The 17,455-nt window shown below is 38.2% G+C and overlaps 2 protein-coding genes across 2 annotated transcripts; both read right to left on the reverse strand.

Annotated features, from left to right (window-relative positions):
* Positions 1–7,141: 7,141 nt before the first annotated feature.
* On the reverse strand, positions 7,142–13,349 carry rabl2 (RAB, member of RAS oncogene family-like 2; the record flags this gene model as incomplete). The annotated part of the gene is made up of 8 exons (XM_083894263.1): positions 7,142–7,216; positions 7,650–7,733; positions 9,413–9,510; positions 9,618–9,729; positions 11,599–11,678; positions 12,145–12,224; positions 12,631–12,660; positions 13,243–13,349. 8 exons carry the CDS (start codon positions 13,347–13,349, stop codon positions 7,142–7,144), a joined length of 666 nt encoding a protein of 221 aa, XP_083750389.1.
* Positions 13,350–14,553: 1,204 nt separating this feature from the next.
* cimap1b (ciliary microtubule associated protein 1B) lies at positions 14,554–16,555 on the reverse strand (the record flags this gene model as incomplete). Its single annotated transcript, XM_083894264.1, is given in 6 exon segments — positions 14,554–14,583; positions 14,585–14,647; positions 14,724–14,864; positions 14,961–15,067; positions 16,188–16,352; positions 16,444–16,555. Coding segments are annotated over 6 exon segments (618 nt in total).
* Between the last annotated feature and the right edge of the window lie 900 nt (positions 16,556–17,455).

The following is a 17,455-nucleotide window of genomic DNA, read 5'->3' on the forward strand; positions in this document are numbered from 1 at the left end:
ACAAGAAAAGATAATTACCGCTCCTTTTTTTCTCCTGCTGCATCACTAACGTCTACATTTGGTTCCTGGCGAAACTTTTCCCTCCCATTCTGCATTCAAACCCTGCACCTGACACGGCTCTGAAGAGGATGAGTGGAAACATCCGTCCTGCTCTACTCAGCCCTGAGTGTCTGCCCAGCTTCAGTTAGATCAGACTTCAAAATGGACTTTCTTTGCCGAGGAGACTCACCTGAGCTCCACTTAAACATCATCCCTGCAGTTTGACCTGTTTTTGCCTCAGTAACACCCACACCGTTCCCTCCTCTCCTCCTCTACCTCCCTCCCACCATCTTATTCGGGCCCGTGAAAGCCTTTTGCAGTTTTGAGTAAAGGAGGAGAAGGAAAACTTTTTGTTGTTGCTCCAAACAGAAAGCTCAGTTGCCTTTCCTATTATTTATACAGAGATCAACAGTGATGAACACAGGACCGAGGGGATGGTGCTGACTCGGCTCTAAAGAGACACGTCTTCTGTGTTCCTGCTGTTGTTTTTAAACCGAAGACTTAAGGTGGAGCTCCACAGTAAACCACAGGAGAAAACCCCAGACTGTGCTATCTATTATATTTGGAGAATGTTTAACCAACACTCGTGGCTTTTTTCTTAATCAAAAACTTTTTTTTGTTTGGTTTTCCAAAGGGAATATTATATATAGGTATTATATAATATAATATATAAATGTATCTAAATATAGCTTTCAGAAGAAAAGACAATGTTGCAAAGAGGATATGTAATAAATTAATCTTCGCCTGTTTTTTGTTTTTTAGTATAGAAGGCAGAGCAAGATCTTTCAATTTATTCCACAATAGTTTACTAATTTCTACCAATTATATACATATATATAAATATATATATTTGAAAGAAAAAAAAGTATATAGATATGGAAATTACATTTTTGTCATAGGTGTACAATTTTTCCTTATGGTCACCCTTTCTCGAATCGTAGCATGACAAGTTGCATCATGGTCTTGAAGCGAGAGTTTGTTGTTTGCTTTTTATTTTTCTTACAGTCTTCCTTCATACTAAAGGGCATCCCATAATGTGAGGCTGAGACCCCAGATGACACCCATCCCTACTGCCGCAGTTACAGACCTCAGCAACCTCTCTGATCTATCCACACAGTGAATAATGAGACAGCTCGTCGGAAAAGAATGGGGCTCTTCATCTCACGCCTCTAAATCACTCAGGGATGGAAGTTTGGGGCACTTGCCTGAAGAGGCTGCTGGCCCTTTAAATACATGCATTTTAGTTTCTTACCTGTAAGGACATTTTAACACCACCGCAGTCTGATAAAATGTTAAGAGGGCTAGTTAGAATTTCCATCCCTGCAATTCCTGAGGGTGTCTGTTATAGTGAAAGATGGTTGTTTGATCAGCAGAAGGAAATCCACAATCAAGCTCCAGACGTGGCTAAATTAAGCTTTGAAACTGTAATGCGTAACGTTGAAATATAACCAAATGTCATTGCCACTGCTGATTAACTCTATCATATGATTGTCTCTGTTTGTCAGTATAGCAGTGTTTTTAGAGCTCATGTCACCTGGTGACATTCCCACACTGTGAAACTTAATGCAAACACAAAGGGCCCATGAAAAGTTTCCAAAAAAGCTGTTGTTCAGCAGTTTCACAGGATAAATAAATACATTTACATGCTCAGTTTAATCGAGCTAAGGGCCATAGTCTGACAACTGGGCAATTGGACAACTTTTAGAGTCTGAGTGCAGAAGAGAAAATCCATTTATTGGTCGTGTACGCCTGACTCCTGTGTCTCTCTATAAGCTAGTGTGTATTGAATCAGTTTCCTGTTGATCTTTACATGACAGAAAAACACAGAGTGGACAGTGAGATGATGATGCTTTGGTTCTTTATGTTTCAAACCTGTTGTACCTGTGTTAATTGTGATACAGATAAGAACGAGCATGGCTCTTGTAGTAGCTGTGTTGTCCTTAGAAAGACGCCGCTGCCCTATGATTTCCAGGGAGGACATTTGGTGCATGCACAGAACAGCAAGTCTGACTAGAGTCCGACTCAGTGTAATCGCACTTTGAATCACATTATGCAGGTATGTTAGTTTGACTAAGACTAGCTCAAATTTAGTCAGACTAATGTTTATAGGAATTATTGTCATAGGGCCAATTCCAATTCCTATCTTAACCCTCAAGCTCAACCCTTAATCTTAACTGGCCCTCAAAACCAAGTGTTGAGGGTTATTTTGTCACTTAGAAATGATACACCCCTTAAATGCAGATACGTCTTCAGACTGTAGGGGGCAGAATAACGCGAAAGCTGCGTCCAGTCTGTCAACTCCAAAAAAGAAGAAGAAGAACACATTTACGTCAGGATTATTTATTACGATCCGTTTGTCAGTCAAGTTATAAGGTTGTCAGTTAGTTATAAGATGATACTCATACAAATACCACAACCACGGACATATTCAGCTGACAGTTACCACACACCACGACTTATTGAAAAGTAAACCATAGCAAACGATCGCTTGTCCGCACCGGCGGACTATTGACAAAAGATCGTAAAATAAAAATAAATGTTACGCAACAATGACGTCAGTAATCCATAATATGGGCCTAAACTAAGATAATACAGTGGTTTTCATCATTTTTATATCTCTATTAACAAAGAAAATTCTTACTACATTTGTAGCATACTCGTTTCGCTGCTTTCGGTGCCATCTTTGTTATGTCAAAACACGCAATGCATTCTGGGTAGCCCTTGCTCCCAAGGGTGGTCTCGGAAAATCTCAATATTGAGGGCGATACAGCCCTTAAACTTGACCCTCAACTTAATTTTTCTGAGAATCGGGACAGCACTTGCACTAGAGGGAGCGCGCATTTTTGAGAAGGAATTGGAATTCACCCTTAGTCTGACTAATATTGGACTTGTAACATGCACGTAAACTCACATTTCTTGTCCCCGGCCGCCCCCCCTGCTCTGCTGCTGTACACACTCGGACGCTCCCTCATTCAGCTCTGATATTATTGAGGGAGTCTGTTTTCAGATGAAGGAGGCAGCAAACAAATAATGTGACATCATTTCTGTTCACAAAGACCAAACAGAGGCAGAATAAGAATATCAACACCAAAAGTTACGCAATGTAGCTTTAATTTCATACAAGGAAAATGTGAGAGAAACGTGCGAAATGTGTCTGTAGCTTATCAGGCTGTGGGGATGGGAAACCTCTATTATAGGTCTTACAAGAAAACTCAATATGTTACGACCTGGCAGTGTCTTGTAACATCACTGCTTCTGCCATTTAGTGAGTAAAATATTATCATTGTAACAGTGGCAGCCAGAATTCTTACAACTGACACCCAGGTTGTAAAAATGTTCCTTTAACAATACAACTTTAAAGTAAAAAAGACAGTATATCTACAGTTCTACTCATGAGTAGCTTCTGCTGGCAGTGAGAAACAAGAAAAAAAACATTCAATCCATAGCTTTTCTCTGGTAATCTTTACCTGAAAAAACGAAACCACAACTCAGCGATAAGTTGTGTACGTCCTTTTCTTTTCTTTTTTTTTGGCGAAGAACTTGTAAAAGCAGGTGTTGAATATAACGTATCTGGGTTGTAGGACTAGCACTCACTGCCTCACTGTGACCTCACTAATCATGTTTCCTTCTGACTCCAGTGTTATTTATGTCCTCGAACTCATTTGGACTTTTTGTGTTAAGGTTTTTTTCATTGTTGATTTGTACCCTCAGATACTGTGGGTAGATTTTGTAGCGTGTGGAACATGATGTTTAGAATTTTCACTCATTTGAATTTTAGAGTGACAGAAAAAAAAGAATATCCTGTCCATTCTAAACGTACTTGTAAAAATTAACAAACTCTGAATATTTCCTTTTTTTTTTTTTCTTCTTTTTTTTTTTAATCACAAGCAATGTACATATGATAGATTTCATATAAATTTTTTGAAAAACAAAAAGTATATAGATCTATATATGAATGTTTGGCATATATGCATAGTTAACCACCTGTGGAAAAGGTGAGCAGATTTTATTCTTTCTATGAACTCTTGAACTTTTGAACTCTGAACTATGAACTAGGGGATGATTTGCACAAAACAAGGTGACAAGGTGCTAACAACATAACAGCCACCCATCGTTCAAGCGCATGTGTGCATCTGGAATTCCCCCGAATCTCTCCGTGTGGTTGTTCCTCTTCAGTGTGCATTTACAACTGTTTGTCTCCATTTCAGGTGGGGGTTGTTGTAGAGACTGCAAATACGACTATGGTCGATAAGTTAGTCCACTATAGCCTTACTGTAATATGATCATGAGAGTCCTCCTGCAGTGGCTGTGTCACACAAACACACACACACATACAGAGAAATGCACACCGAATATAATATAGTTTTGCACTGAGTGACATTCTCTCTCAATAACATGGACTGACTGACCTGAGACAAATGAAGAAAAATGACACCATGGTACTGAGTTAGGGCTGGGTTATACTCATTATCACAACGAAAAGTTTCTAATCAGACGATAGCAACCATTTTTTTGCGATAAAATAACGGATATTAAGAGGAAGTGAATTCTGCACCTCACATGCGGAAAAAAACTCAAAATATGCTTCGTTTGTCCCTTGCAGGCTTCTGTAAAAAGATGTTGGTCAAAAATCACTGCCTCCATGAGCTGACCTGACTATATGTCAAGTATATATTATTATAAGTAAATAAATGTATATATATATATATATATATATACATTTATACATGTATATATATATATATATATATATACATTTATTTACATATATATATACATAATAAGTATAATGGTCTTCTATTTCTGTTAAATGAGCATGATTTAATAACTTTTACACACTCGTGCGATGGTAGCTCAGTGGAAGAGCATGTTGTCGTTTACCTAGAAGGCTGTGGGTTAGATGCCCAGCTCCACTAATCCACATGCCGATGTTCCCTTGTGCAAGACACTGAACCCGCAGCATATTCTCTCCTGTGAAACGTGTGATCGATGCACTGTATCCGGGTGTGAAAGGGTGAAAACTGTTCTGTGAAGCAGCTTAGAGTGGTCATCGAGCCTAGAAAGCCTTCATGGAGGCCACCATTTTGGACCACCATGTTTTTACAGTAGCCCACAATGGACAAACTGAACGTCTTTTGAGTTTTGATGCTAACTGAAGGCTACATCAGCTGCAACATGCAACTCCCCAAATAAATGTTCATACTGTACCTTTAAATACAATGTGTGCTTATATTGGATTATTGCCCAGCCCTACACTGAGTGAACGCATTCATGTTTTATAACTCACCTTGTGAGTGTGAGAGTGCGATTGTTTTCTACACCTGTTCCCAGACGATGTTTGCGCTCCGTCAGCCTCCACTCTGTGTGGCAGCACTCCTTTTTCCTTTTTCAGACATTCATTGTCTGAGTATTTTGGGTGGGTGAGGAACAAACAACACGGAGGGCAAAATGTGCCAAAAAATAACTTTTAACTGTATATTTGTCTTTTGCTTTAGGACTATCTTAGTTACAGCATTCTTGAGCTGTTAAGACTTAATAATATGGTGCCATCTCCTGGAAATCTTGAGAACTACAGACATTTGTTCCTTCAGTATGGAAATAGTCAGTTATTTTTGTGAAGAACAAGGCTATATGTATATACATACACGCGTGTGTGTGTATTTATCTGTGAGCTTTGCATCAACATCATTTCTATTTCAATTCTGAGACAACGTTTCACAAACTGCTTGGTTTTTACTGTGATGACGGTCATTCAACAACAGCTCCACTTACTTTTTCCCCGACAAACACAGACAATATGTTGAGTCTGGACTCACACAGGCTGCTCTGGTTCGACAACTGTTGTGTAAGTTTACCAGAAAATAAAATAAAAATACAACCATAAACCATACAGATGCAAAACGAGCAACGTGTAACAGAACTTACACATCATTAGGTCAAATATGAATTATTATCTTTGTCTTATTTTCTAATCAACAAAGCACAATCTTAAGTAGTGTAGTGGGGGGGGGTGGGCAGTATAACCTTTTTAGGAAAAAAAAACAACAACTGGTGTCCGATCACCCAATCGGAGCCAGTGAACTTATCATGAAAGGGGCTTTTTCTTTCATTGTTGGTTTTCTCCTTGTTTGCACTGTGAAGTTTAGAACTGGTGGACGTATCAGTGCAACACCTCAGCCTTGTCTCACGCACGGGAACTTCCCCTTCTCGGCATCAGACCATCAGGGTAATCTGGATTTATTCAGTATAGCATGATCTATTCACTTCACTTGAATACACAATAATAGCCCCAAACAGAGTTCAAACAAAAAGTAAATAAAACACGACCTGCAGTGAAGCGTCGCGGGAGCCGAGAAAGGCCGAGAGTGAAGGTCAAGGCAAGATCTGAGCTGTTGCCCAGGATATCTCCACCACAGAGATCTATGTTTGTTATATTATGTAATAAATTTATAATTAAAACATGAACTGCATCTGATCTTTGTTCCTACAAATGTACGCAGCATAAACGGATATGGCTCCCCCTGCTGGCGTTAAAACACAACACTAAATAACAACAGTAGCAGCTTATACAGTTCACACGTTCACATTGATCTAAGAGTTCATTTTCACATTCACATTATATGAGAACGATAAATGCTTTTCTCACTTAAGCAAACAATATACTTCACTTTGGGATTTTCTACTGTAATTTAACAAGAAACCAGTGACATTCATCAAATAGCAGCTAAATAAAACTCCCTCATTTCTAAGAGAATTAGGGCCACATGTGACCCTACATTCTGACTTTAATCTCAGAATTCTGTCATTTTTTTGTTTGTTTTTATCTTGTTTCCAAACACATTTTCAAATGTGACCCTAATCCTCTTCTGTAGTAGTGACTTAAATCCCTGATGGAAATGCTGCCGCGTTCCAATCCAATCCCAGTTCAATGTGATCACCAGAGTTCCATAACTAACGACAGCATACTGGTGGTCGATGTCCCATCACAGAAACTCAGATCTGACATTTTGACTAAAAGCATATTTCTATTTGCAGCCTGAACTCCAGAGAAAGTTAAATAATCCATGAGATGATGAGGGTTTGGAGGTGGTGTAAAAATGTGTCAGACGGCATCTGGACTCTCTGCTGTCAGTCCATCATCGTCTGAATTATCTTCCTTCTTCTCCAGGTCAAAATTCTAGAAGAGGAGAGTATTACATTTAGGAAACACACTTCAGCAACAAACAAGGATGAGTGTGAGCTTTTCGTTGACTCAACAAGTTATTACGACTTCTAATGTCAGATACTGATCCCACCACTGTAAATATTGGCCAATATCAACATCAGTGCAATAGTCTTTTCTTCTTTTTTCCTAAAATAAGTCCACATAGGTCACATGATCTCAGCATCTCTCAGGACATTGATGATGTACGTCTCTCTTTACAGCCTAAGCTTCATTAACCATTTACATTCCTATTATTATTGTATGTTTTTGGTTCATACAGGATTTGTCTTTTTTCTTCCATTGACTTCTTGATTTCTAAATCATGAGGAAAACAACATAGTTCTTTTACAGAATACATCACATCATTCTTTGCTGTTGTAACTGTAAATACTGTGTTCATGTTCACCTCCAGCTCTTGCAGGACTTCATCCATGAAGTCACTGGGGTTTTGTTTGTAGTCCACGGCTCTTTTGATCATCTCTCTGAACATCTGCAGGGACAGAAAGCCACCAACTATCACACGACACCAACTTCATAACGAATGAACGAATGTGAGGCAGACTCATAGAGGAGCACGGAGAAGAAATTACACACCATAAAGTGTGGTACGACTGACGAGACACAATCTGTCACAGGCCTCTTTTTTGGTCTTCTTCAGTTATTAAAGCGGACCTAGACCGGAAGTTCCAATTAACACTGTTTTTTAGTGTGTATCTGTGTCATTACCTTGTTAAAGAAGCCCTGAAGGTTCAAAACAAACAGTTCAGCCACTGCTGAGAACGCTGTGTTTTATTGTAATCTCGGGCTCAGCGAGATCTCTGAAAAAACCCGGTCCGGTTACGTAAACAACGGTTCTCCGGAACAGCAGATCCTCCCGCTCCGGACACTAGTCCGGGTACATCCGGTTGCGTACATTGAACCGCAGAAGAAGAATAACATCCATTGTGGAGCTATTTTTAAACATTGTTAAAACAATGTTTTGATAATGAGTAGCTGTGCATCCACCGTTTCCAGAGGGGGGAGCTGCACTTCTGAGAGCGGGTGTGCTGTATATGTCACTTCCGGGTACTGGCCAATCACAACACACTCTGTCATCTGGGGGTGAGATTTATGTCTGAAATATCGTGACTCAGGAGAGCGTCAGAAAAGACAGATTTCTATCGGCTTATTTACAGCAACTAGGAGGTTTTTGACCATAAAAACAAGTTAATGTATGTAAGTAGACCTCCATAACTAACATATAAACAGGACCACTCTATGTGAGCTTTAAAAAAAACAAAAACTGGTGTAGCCGATACCCTTTAACACCGAGCGTTGGTTACTGCAATTACGCGACAGTTTGTGCCATCAGAAAAGTTCCTACAGGTGGAGAAGTTGCACGTCAAAGCCAATATGTGGTTATTACGGTGATGAGAGAGTTCGAAAAACGCCTGTACATAGTTTCCATTGTTTGGCGTTTTTTGGATATTGAGACCAAAGTCGTATTCATACCTAATCGGCTGGACTCTCAGAGCAAACGAGCCAGGATTCTATTTAGAAGAGCTGGTGTGAATGCAACTAAAGACTCAAACAAAATTTGACGCACACACCAAATTTAAAATAACATTTAATGTTATTTTAAATTTGGTGTGTGCGTTTGTGTGTGTGTTTGTGTACATAGAGTCTTTTTTTTTCTGAATAAAACCATTTGTTTTTCTTCATGTTAAATTGTTAATACACTATTTTAACAAGCAGTAAATTGTAAATAACAAAAAATGGGCAAAAGCACTTACCCACAGGACATTTTCTCTCCCTTTTACGGTTAGAATAAAGAAGAAAAAAGTCCAGATGGACAATTTGAGGCTTAGGTGAGTTAGAGTTAAAACCACAAAATAATAAAAAAAACTGCTGAATTAGGTAGCCCATGCCACAGGTGTGTTTAGCAATGTATACATATATATATATACTGTATATATATATATTCACTTGTGACTTGTAGATTTAAAACAAGATGGAGCATTTATGACATGATACCAAATATCTGCTGCAATGATGTAATGCAAGCATGAAAAAGATATATTAAATATATTATGAATAGTTTCAAACATACACTAATGATTACAGGTCATTTGGTCGCTAAAAGGCAGAGAATGTTGTAAAAATGTTGTCTCAAAGCGTTGAAAATCAAACCTTTACTACATTGGTCCCGTCAGCCGCTGATACAAAATAGAACGGGAGTCCTTGCTTCTTTCCAAAGTTAAAGCTTCTCTGTGTCACCTTCAAATCAGCTGCAACAAAAACAAAAGAAAAAAACGGAATAAACGATGCGCACCAACCAGGTTTATATGTGGACTCGTCCATCACTTCATCATTTAATCTTTTTTTTTTTTTTTACCATCTATTTTGTTGGCGACCACACAGCATGGTATCTCTGGTCTGTACTCTCTCAGCTCCTTGTACCAGTTTGCCAGATTCTTATATGTGATCTTCCTTTGAACATCAAAAACCTGGACAGGAAGTAAGAATACAGAGGAGTAGAGTGTGGTTAGCTGAGGTAATCTCACACGACTACCTAACTAACGACATTTACTGTATTCCACTTGTAGTTCCTTCAGTAACGCCCCCGGCCTTGGATATTTAACTTGGAAACTTGCAGCATCCATTGTGCTGTGATAACACTGTCGTATTTGTTTCACAGTAAACCAGCCGTACACATAGAACTGTTGATGATGATGCAACACTGTTAGTGTGTGCAGAATACCATGTAGAGCAGGGGCCTCAAACTCAAACTAAGCTGGAGGTCAGTGAACGTCTAGTCTGGTGAGAAGGGGGACAGTGAAGTGGAAGAAAAATGAACTGTTAATAATATATCATTAGAAATTAAAATGATATATTGATAATCCATCATGATGTTGCACACCATTTCAAAGTAAAACTTATATACTGTAATTAAAGTTAATAATATAAAGCTAATGTATGAGTAGTAGTAGTCATTTACAAAGACATTGTTCCATGTTGGTCAGTTTGGGCCAGTTTTCATTATGATATATAAAATAAGTGTAGTTTGAGACCAGGCTTTCAGCCAGCAGGGCGTCCGGGCGTCCTGCTGGCTGAAAATAATAAGAAATTAGACGCCCTACTTTTAGGGCCCTATTTTTCCCCCATTTGTCCTTCATTCTAAACGCGTAAAAAGATCAGCTATCAGCCTCGTCTTGGCGCTCGTTTTGTTCTCTCGGGTTTGTCTATACAGGCTCCCGTAGAAACATGGCGTCGTGGCAATGCAACAGCGGCCCGCGGCAAAAAATATTATACAGCGACTAGACAATGCAGGAGCACATAATATGTATACAAAAGTGGATTTTGGGTCATATAAACCCATAAATACTACGCAGTGTCCCTTTAAGCGCAACCTCGTTCGCACTGCACACACAAACACACTTGGACACGCACAGCCACTCGAGAGAATGAGCCGGTGACGCGTGCACCATCATCTGAGAGCGTTCCGGAGGGCAACCCTCTAAAAAATCCTAGCTAAAAGCCTGTTTGAGACTCTGATGTAGAGTGTTGTTATCAAGCTAACAATGTCCGAGGCACTAACGTTTTTATGAAAGCAATACACCAGTGGACAGTGATCGTCCCCAACAATAAAAACCTGTCACTGGTTTTTGGGAGCATTTCCTCACCATCAAAGTTGGGACACCAGGCAATAATGCAATAAAAAAGACACTCATTTCACATTATAGTTCATTTGATTGAATTTCTATTACCGAGATATTTGTTGATGGGGACATAACTTGTCTAACATACACTCCTGGTGATTTAGTCTTCCATTGAATTCTTGATTTCTAAATCAAGGTGTTCATGTTTACCTCTAACTCTTGCACGTGAACCTGCTTCTTTCAAGTGTCTCATGATTTATAGATTTACATTGTTTAAGATTATTTTCACTTTAAAATATTCACAAAAAGTGAACTTAGTGACATGTTTTTGTCACATTACTACATAGTTGTTATTATTTTGACTTTTTTGTTAACATCTTGGATTTTTTGTGCAACATCAGTGAAATCTGTTGCCTCTTCATCCATACATTTACTTTAAAACATATCTTTACATTAATCACAATAATACCATAATTCACATATTCATATGTTTATCAGATAGCAGATATTTCCACCCATGACTCTTCATCATACATAAGTTAAAAGAAATAAATCAACCTGCTACACGAGTAAAAACTAGTTAATGATATTTAATATGTTAAAATATCTGTGTTTACTTTGCTCTCGACTTATGTCTTTGTTAAAAAATTGAATTTTCTGAGTTGTTATTTTCTGACAGGAAGGGAGAGAATGCAGTTGAATGTGTATTTGTCTCACCATGATGCAGGCGTGTGCTTTGTGGTAGTATGACGGGTGCATGCTCTGAAAGCGCTCCTGACCTGCAGTGTCCCAGAAATCTGTGGATCAAAAGCCAAAATTTAAAACAACCGCTTGAATGTCACTTTTTCAAACACAATTGTACAACACAAAATATGCATTATTTTCTATTGCATGATGAGAAGATTTATTTTGGATGGGTAACAAAATTACTTTTACTAAACCTAATTTAATTAAAGTATTATATCAACACCACTCCTGATTATAGAAAACACAATTAATCGTTTTCTGTATATGTTTTATCATTTGAATAACACCCCTGTACACCTGTGTCAAACAAAATGATGATAATTAGTAAAAAAAAAAAAAAAGACAGGAAGTGTATTTTACACATGTCATCAGACCAAAAGTAGAGATCTTAAAATATGTCAGAAAATAAATAAATACCTGAAAACATAAAAAAAAAACCTGGGCTTGCATAAAGATTTGTTCAAATTACATTTGGGTGAAACAAATGTGAACAAATGTTGAAAAACATGTACATACCGACCGCTATCGTCCTGTTTCCCACAGTGGCCGTGTGTTTATAGAGAGTCAGAGCGTATGTGGACAACTGCTGTGGACGACTGAGCCCAGAGTTAAGGATCTGCACTTGACAGGGCAAATGGAGGCATAAACAACCCATCTTTAACAGCGTGATCATAAGCTTTGACAAGGAAAGCTTATGTGAAATCACATATATAATCAGTGATTACCAAAGACCAAACATCCAATGTATATCGCATGCTTCACTATGCACAAATTGTAAAAATGTAAATAAAAACCAGCAACAGCATTTAATCATGTTTTGGGATATTGAGTGTTAAAAATGACTCGATCAGACTCATCTCTGTATTGGTAAATACTTGAGGTTGTGATATATTGAATTCTCACATTAAAAACACACTGAAAATGATTCACCAATTATCAAAACAGTTAAACATTACAGTATTTAATGTTGCAGATGTAATATACAGTGAATTATAAGGATACTATTCATCCATGAGAAACCTCTCCATCAACCTAGAGAAAGAGACAGTTGAAAGTGAGACATAAAGTGAGACGATTGAACATTTTGGTTCACTCCTAGGTGTAAGTTGAAGACAAAATAAATGTCTTATTAAATGTCTTTTTGGACAGAAAACAAACAAACGTGTTAAACAGAGAAACATTTTACGCTAAGCACACACACACACACACACACACACACACACACACTAATACAGTATATGCAGTATACAGTGTATAGTATATTGTCTTTTGGACCAAGTGCAATTCAACCGTTAAATTATTAAACTGTGAAAGTAAATGTATTTGGCTATAAATAAATGTACTGTCTTTATTTTTAGAATAATTTCTGTGTTCATGAATTTCAACTCACGATTATTTTCATAATCAATTAAGCCGTCGATTAATTTAGTAATTGTTTGGTCAATGTTTCTCAAACCTGGAAATGATGTTGTCAAATGTCTTGCTTTGTCCAAAAACCAAACTGATTCAGTTTGAATGATTTGGGAGAAAGGAAAATCTGAACACTTGTTTTAATTATTGAAAAAAAACAAAAAAAAACACTCACACACATTAACTCTGACCTTTAATACTTACTTTGATTTGCCCACTGCACTGTCTCCCAGGCAGATGATCTTCACTTGTTCATCTGAATCATATTTCTTCTGGTCCAGCTCAGGAATGCTGCCGACGTCACCAGCCATGTTTTTCCTTTATTTGTTGCTATGATTTTTAGTATTTACCAAAACTAAATCTTTCCTGAAATACCTGAATAAACACCTGAGCTCATGAGAGCAGCTACCATGCGACTGCTGAGCTAGTTTGCCATCGGTTAGCTATGGTTATCTTGGCCCAGTTCGGCTTGGAATGGTTCATTTCACCGGTTAACCTGTCGCAGAACTAACAACCCTGTTGATGATAAACAGTGACAGAAATGATCACCGATGACTTTATCGTCTTAAAGGTTCTTCGAAAAACGGTGTTACCTTCTCATCGATGCTAGAGCCGAGGAGTGCTAACAGCGAGCTAGCGGTGTTAGCATGAGTTAATCACTTATTTAAATATCTACGAGTTGCTTATTCTTCTACGACACGCGGTTAAATTGTTGTAATTCGATCTATTTTCCATTGACATGTTAATTCAGACGGAAAAGTGAGGAGATGTTTGTGTATTAACGCCGACGATTTTCGTTCCTATGCAACGGGGACGCCTGAAGGACCACTTTAAAATGGACCCTGCTGCCCGTACATATGCCTGTCAAAAAAGACACCACATTCTTAACCTTGTTTTAAGATATTGAAATGTGTTTAAATGTATTTGAATAAGAAAAGAGTTGTTCTGTTGTGTGGAAATTCAAAGTAAAACCATCAATGGAAATCCATTGTACATAATATTGTTTCAGTTTCAGCATGTAGTTTTTATTTACATGCCGATCAGCTACAGTAAAATCTGTAAAGTAATCAGTTATACTTCCAATTATTTTACAACCAGACACAGCCATAAACTAAGATTTTCAGTACACTTGCATTGTTTAAACTAAGCTAAACTACTTATTATTATTGTTTTATTATCATGACCTAATCCAAATATGTTATGTTTTTAATGGTATTCAGGGACTTTTAGCAACATAACTTATTTTGTTTTGGCCCTAATTAAATTATAATTGTAATTATTTCAATGGTGATCCCAATTTGAACCTGAGCAGTCTTGGTGGAGGTTGCACTCTCCAAGTACTTTCAATCGTAACTTAAAAAGTAACTATACTTGGTTAAAATTCATTTTACATTATAAAGTCATCCCTGTGTTTGTCTGTAACTGCAGCGATGACAGCAATATGATACACAAACTGCAGTAAAACACGCTTTAATTTATCATGATGAGTTTGTTTTCTGTGCTTTATTCAATTCATCATTCAGCCACGTCAACAACGAGGGGTGACGATGTATTCAGAGTGACGGATTCCAAAGGAGAAACTTGGAGTTTTTGCCAAAGTGACGGTCACCTAGAAAGAGAATTTTTAGTAAATCGACAAAATCAAAATCAGTTATGATTAAACAAGGTCTGAAGGTGTTTCTTACCCTCTCAGGGTAGTGTGAACCAGGTCCTGGTGTCTTTGTGCCACTATCAGGGGAAAAGTTGCGGCCTGTAATGCTATACTGGGGCAGTTTCTGCATGTAAGTGCTGGGGTCCACAACTTTGTAGGCAGCGGGGCTTGGACTCTGGCAAGGAAACAAACATATAAAGGACAACATTTCTCGATTTGAAAAAAAAAAAAAAAAAAAACAGAAATTATTCTCACAACTGTGTGTATGTACCGTCTTCAGGTTCTCCAGGAAGCTTCCGCTTTTGGTGAAGCCACCAAGTGAGAAGCTGGGGGCTGTTTTAGGCCCCAGCACAGGGGGCAATGTGTACGCCGCTGGACCTGCAGCATGAGCCAAAGATAACGCAATAATCACAGTCTGATGAGGACGGACACTAAATAGAGTATGATGCATTCAAAGTCAATTAGTTAGAGCTTAAGTTTGTCCCACTGTGAAATCATCAAAAGGGCCATAGTTGACTTTTATATTTACCATTTAGCGTATGGCCGCTTTATGGAGCGTGCAGAAGTTAGCAGGAGGTCTGATATTCGCTGGATATTCATTTTCGAAAGACATTTTCTCAATCAACAAATAGATATTTTCTCATTCTGATTGCTGTAGTAGTTGCCAATGGTAGACGGCTACTTACTACAGGTGAAGTTTTGTTGATATCTGCCATTATTGTGAAACAGTATGAAATTAAATATTTAAAATATTAACCAAAAATCAACAAATGGACTTTTTAGCATTCTGGTTGCTGTAGTAGTTGCCAATGGTACACAGCTACTTACTACAGGTGAAGTTTTGTTGATATCTGCCATTAATGGGAAACAGTATGAAATTAAATATTTAACAACAACACTTTTCCTGTAGTAAGTAGCCGCCTACCATTGGCAACTACGAAAACGAATATCCAGCGAATATCAAACCTCCTGCTAACTTATGCACACTACTTTAAGGTTTAGTATTGAGGGAGCTACTGGCCCTGATGTTGACAATACAGGACAGGAAATGTAATCAATGAAGTTTATCAGGGAACCTATTATGCACAGTTTTGCATAAGAAAGAGTAGTAATATTTAAATATTTACTATTTTGAGGTCTAATGTCAACAGTGTATTGTCAGATTTGATTGTATTAACACTTAAAAAAAAAAAATATATTTTTTTTTAATAGCCTGAGAATAAGCTATACTGCCATCTTGTGCTGACATGTTTGTACAGCAGCCCAGATGCATTTCACGTGCGTTTTGTGCTTTGACGCAGAAGTTTATAACCCAAACAATGAATAACAGCCGACATAACCGTGATACATAGTCAAACAAGAAGAGGAAATGAACAGCAGATAGAGAGTTGCAAAACATCCTTTCTGATTGGTGAAGGCCACCGTAGTTCCCTGACGTGTTAGGAAAATAAATGCTGACCCGGTCCAGGGGTTTGGTACAATCTTGACCCATTTGTACGACTGGAGCATATAAATGCAGGACTGCCTCCTCGGCCCACACGAGTGATGTTAGAGGGGATTTGGTACTTTGGTCCAGGGGAGCAGTCAGAACTGCATTGCTCGTGACGAATGCCAAAGCTGAACATTGGTGCTTTGGATCTTGTAAAGTCATGTTTAGAAGCACCTACATGGAATGAAACAAGGATATATGTTGTCAATTGTGATTAAAAATATGTTTGTTTTGTTTTTTAAAAGGCAAAGGCCATTTTGTGCACCTGTGAGTCCAGGCAGAGCATACTTGGGTCCTGGGCTAAGACAGTGTGCAGATATGGGCCCTGCTGGTCTATGGGGTCTCCATGTCCCGACCCAAAGTTCAGAAGTTGGCATTACCTTGAAAGGAAAATAGATTGTGACGAAAAAGCAGTTTTAAGTTTTAACTTATCTACTTTTCCTACTCAAGCAGTGTGATTTTTAATAGCTTTTTGTGCAGTGTTTCTAGTTCTCACAAAGGTTTAAGTTGGTTTTGTCATTAGAAAGGTTACCGATTACAGCATTATTAAACAGAATGCATCCATGTTGTCCAATACAACGCTTCAGAAAGTGTTGAGTCATAGATCATTCCATTAACTAGTGCACTGGTGACATTTTCCTTTAGGTCAGGTAGTGACATATTTGCATTCATTGCAGTTAGTGTTTTATTTGAAAGGATTTAGTTCTCAGGAAAAGTTGACACCAACTTCAGTGATCACATGCTCAGTCTACAGCCAGTCACACAATACGACACATGTACAAACATACGGAAATAGTGGCAGCTTCCACTTCAGTGTATTCACACCTGAAAGAAAGAAATACATTTATTCATCTTACAGAAATGCTGATCCTGCTGTGTGTGTGTGTGTCCGCCACAGTGGGAGGTTTGATTCCTGCAGCTCAGCATGTACACTGAGGCCAAAACAACTGTTACTCTTCACTATGACAACATTGCTATGGAAAAAGACTCTGAGACAGACAGGCTTTATTCTCTCTCTCTCTCTCTCTCTCTCTCTCTCTCTCTCTCTCTCTCTCTCTCTCTCTCTCTCTCTCTCTCTCTCTCTCTCTCTCTCTCTATCTATCTATCTATCTATCTATCTATCTATCTATCTATCTATCTATCTATCTATCTATCTATCTATCTATCTATATAAATATGCAGTATATACCAGACAATATCAGACATATCACCCTTTCCCCAGCTGTGTTCATAAAAAGTGAAATGATAGCTGTTGTACCTAAACAGTCAGTGACATG

The sequence above is a fragment of the Microchirus variegatus genome, assembly GCF_963457635.1.
Source record: "Microchirus variegatus genome assembly, chromosome: 8".
Lineage (NCBI taxonomy): Eukaryota > Metazoa > Chordata > Actinopteri > Pleuronectiformes > Soleidae > Microchirus > Microchirus variegatus.